Below are 4,228 nucleotides of genomic sequence, written 5' to 3' on the forward strand. Positions count from 1 at the left end.
TAGTCATCGCCTCGGTGAGGCCCAATGTACGAAGGTCTTGCCTCACCACCTCAGCCCAGGTCTTCCTGGGCCTACCTCTTCCACGGGTTCCCTCAACTGTTAGGGTGTGGCACTTTTTCACGCAGCTATCCTCATTCATTCTCACCACATGTCCAAACCAGCGCAATCGTGTCTCTTGCACACCACAACTGATGCTTCTTATGTTCAGCTTTTCTCTCAAGATACTTACACTCTGACGGGTATGCACATTGACATTACACATCCAGCGGAGCATACTGGCTTCATTCCTTGCGAGCTTACGCATGAATATTTATGAATATTTCTGTATATATATTCATATGTAAGAATATATAGATATAAATAAGTAGATAGATAGTAATTACACCTGCCACAAAAAAAAAAAAATTGTTTTTTTTTAACTTTGTTCAAGGTGTGTCTGTGCAGTAAGAAGTTTGTTCCCCAACCACATGGTTCCAGGTTCAGTTCCACTACGTGGAACTTTGGGCAGGTGTCTTCTACTATAACCTTGAGCTGACCAAAGAAGCCTGTCGTTTGTGTGTAGCATACAAGAGAAAAAACAGCACTGATATGGCCATGTAATGCATATGAATGAAGACAGATACATCAAGAAGTACCAAACTCTAATTGTAGAGGGAACATGTGGAAGAGGTAGTCTCAGGAAGACATGAGACGAAGTGGTGAGAAAGGATCTTCAGATGTTGGGACTCATAGAGGGGATGACAGGAGACCAAGGCTTCTGGCAGTTTGCTGTGCTTGAAAAGACACGTCAGGCTAAGTAAAATCCTGATTGTTCTGGCATACAGGCTGTGTCCTTTTCCAGCTGAGTATTCTTAACCTTGCAAGTTCATGGTGCCACGTGAAAAGCACCTGTAACCAGTGCCAGGTAAATGCACCAGTGTTATAAAGTGGTTGGCATTAGGAAGGGTATCCAGCAGTAGAAACCATAGAAACCAAAACAGACAGGGAACCTGGGCAGCTCTTCAGCTGACCAGCTCCTGTCAAACTGTCCAACCCATGCCAGCATGGAAAACAAATGTTAAAATGATGATGATATATATATATTATGCATGTCTTTGTGTCGGTGTTTGTCCCCCACCACTGCTTCACAACTAGTATTGGCATGTTCACAACCCTGTAAATTAGCAGTTCAGCAAAAGAAACTGATGGAGTAAGTACCAGGCTTAAAAAAAAAATAAATACTGTGGTTGATTCATTTGACTAAAATTCTTCTTTTCAGTTGTGATGCTGCAATCAAGTGTTACGAAGTAGCTATACATTTGATGGGTAACAAGAAATATATCAACTACCGACCTCTGGGATTGAACCTGATTTTATATTTGACAGAGGTAAATATATGTAATTCCTATTGATACCACTTGCTTCTCTCTGCCTTCAACCCCACCCACTAGTGTAGCTGGGTGGGGGGGGGGGCGTCCCCCCCAGGTGGCACTTTTAGGTCTGCTGTGTTTTTTGTGGGGTCCTGGGGTGGCAAAAGGAAGGGCCGCCCCAGGTAGCACACATTCTAGCTATGCTAGCGACCCCTACCCCACCTATTTTTAGACCATTTGTAATTTTTCTCTTATTAATTCCTACCTGAGTATTTATACTTGAAAATGTTTTGTGTGTTGCTACTTTGCGCTAAATGAAACCCGATCAAACAAACCAATGATCTATGTATGATCTAAGACTTTCCACTTGTGACCACCAGGCAGACTTTACCGAGGCAGATTTTCTACAGCTTGCTGAACATATAGATAAATGGATGATGCTTCATGCTGGCCTGGGTTGAACACTTTGGCAGGATCTCAATGGTCCAAGGACTGAATCCTGCTCCAGTGTCTGCTTTAGAATGGTTTCTATGGCTGGATGCCCTTCCCAACTCTATCCACTTTACAGAGAGAACTGGGTACTTCTTTCCAAGACACCAGCACTTGTGAGGTTACTGTGAAGCTCATGAGATTAAGGAGTTCCTTCAGCTAAGTGGAGCCACAATCGAAAGGAAGGTGGCTTTATGGTCAGAGATGAGATTAAAATATGAGAGAAGGGTCCAGAACAGCATATGTGGGGGGAGGGGGGCGTTTGTGTGTAACCTTTACACATCACAGGATGTTTGTAAAGGAGCATCATCCCCGTACAAGCAAGGTTATTTGCTTCTAGTCTTCTATGGAAAATGTGTCTTAGCTAAGGGGAAATATTGCCTTGCCAGGAAACAAGGGTTGGTGACAGGAAGGGCGTCCTTCCTCAACAGATTCTGTCTGACTTGTGCAAGTATAGGAAAGTGAACGTAAAAAAGACGATTGGGCTGATATTTCTTTCTATTTATTTTGTCATTTAGAACAGTTTTTTTGCTTTCTTCTAAAATGTTTAGCATTTTCAAGTTTATGGTTTTTCTTTCAAATCTTAATCTTTTTATGTATTTCCTTTTAAGTTCATTGTCATGAGAAAAAGATATTTTATATGCATCCTAGTTGTATTTTATGTCTTGCCAGGTGTGAAAATTTGAGAATAAGGATTTTCTTTCTATTTAAAATTGCAGAGTTCACCTTGTTTTATACGTCCTGTGTAAAATAATGAAATAAAAGAGTATAGAAAGATTACATTTAGTATTATTCCTTTCTCTCTTTGTTCATACACCCACACATATCTCTCTGTATGTGCTGATCTGAAGCTGAACCAAAAGGCAGGAGGTATTAGTTATTGTAGTCCTACTTACTCTGTCGTCATCATGATCATCATTTAACGTCCGCTTTCCGTGCTGGCATGGGTTGGATGGTTTGACAGGGGCTGGCTTGGCAGAAGACTGCACCAGGCTTCAGTGTCTGTTTTGGCAGGGTTTTTACGACTCGATGCCCTTCCTAACACCAATTACCCCACAGAGTGGACGCAGTGCTTTTTAACTGGCACTAGCACAGGCGAGGTCAGTTTTGGCATGGGTTTTTACAGCTGGATGCCCTTCCAAATGCCAGTGTGGACTGGATGTTTTTTACGCAATGGCAGAGGAGAGGGGGCATTAGGAGGAGGTGACCTTCTGCCAGGTGATGAAAGATTAGAGTGTGATAGAGAAACAGAAACAAGTGTCTTGCTGCAGAGGAGAGACATGGTTACTCAGTCAGAGAGAGAGAGTGAGTAAGAGTGCAAACGGGAGATGGTGGCAAAGTGCTTGGGCGTACTCACAAGGAACGGGGATCAGAATATGTGTGAATGAAATATGGGATGATCATAACTTGAACACCTTTCACAATAGGCTTGCTGGATCAGGGTTAATCAGGGGCTCAACAAGAAGTCAAAAGAAAAAAAAAAAGATCCTGTCTTTTGAATAAATTTACTTCAACAAATTTCTTTGTGCATCGTTTTGCACTTGCCTTATTTTCTCTCTCCCCACTCCATCCAAGGGGTATTTTTTTCATGCTGTGTTCACTTCCTGCTGCTCTTCCTACTCCCTTGGGGGCTACTATGTCCATATGTCACACTCTCCCTTTGTCTCTTCCCATTCAGGCTCTCCACAACCAAGCCGTTGCTGAATCCAAAGCTGACAACTGGAAACAAGTAGAGATCTTAATAAACATGGCCATCAGAGCTCAACAGGAGGACAAATTTAACAACAAACTTAAAATATCTTTACAGGCCGTCCAGGTAAGTAAAAAAAAAAACCCAACTTTCTGTGTCAATTCTAACAATCTTTTTGATGGCAAATTACTAGAGTTAGCTTCTGGTTACATTATACAAAGCATTTTATTTTAAAGCATTTAGATTTAAATGAAAACCCTTCCATCGTTATTTTCTGTAAAAAGCCCTTACTATCACATTGTTATAGTCTGCATCCAGCTATCCAGCTTTCTTGTCTCTCCATTTCTACTCTGTTGTTCATGCACACTAACATTGTGTGTATAAACAACGCTCTCCTTATTTCTTCCTAGCTTTTGTTAAACCTCTATATTCAGGGTACCTGTTTCACCACTGTGTAGCATTGAATTTTGCATATGAGCAACATACAACCTGACCTTCACTCTAAAGGATAGGCGCTTTATTGATGATATATACAAGTGAAATGATTTGATAATGAAACCCACTCCAAAATTTGTACAAGCACACACACACATACCTACACATCCAATTTATATATACACATATATGTATATATGTAAAGGTGTGTGTGTGTGTATGCATGTATATGTTTGTGTATGTATATATATATATATATATATAT

The 4,228-nt window shown here is 41.0% G+C and overlaps 1 protein-coding gene across 2 annotated transcripts in view; it reads left to right on the forward strand.

Moving 5' to 3' along the window:
• The window catches only part of LOC106868796 (neutrophil cytosol factor 2), a 42,807-nt gene that overhangs the window by 17,360 nt on the left and 21,219 nt on the right, over window positions 1-4,228 (forward strand). For both annotated transcript variants that reach the window (XR_008266478.1, XM_014914214.2), the window contains exons 3-4: window positions 1,259-1,367; window positions 3,517-3,654. Coding sequence is in view for 1 of the 2 variants with exons in the window: in XM_014914214.2 (XP_014769700.1) it covers window positions 1,259-1,367; window positions 3,517-3,654 (247 nt within the window). In the remaining variant the exon portion in view is untranslated. The remainder of the gene's footprint in view (window positions 1-1,258; window positions 1,368-3,516; window positions 3,655-4,228) is intronic.

The sequence above is a fragment of the Octopus bimaculoides genome, chromosome 21 (genome assembly GCF_001194135.2).
Source record: "Octopus bimaculoides isolate UCB-OBI-ISO-001 chromosome 21, ASM119413v2, whole genome shotgun sequence".
In the NCBI taxonomy this organism is placed as follows: domain Eukaryota; kingdom Metazoa; phylum Mollusca; class Cephalopoda; order Octopoda; family Octopodidae; genus Octopus; species Octopus bimaculoides.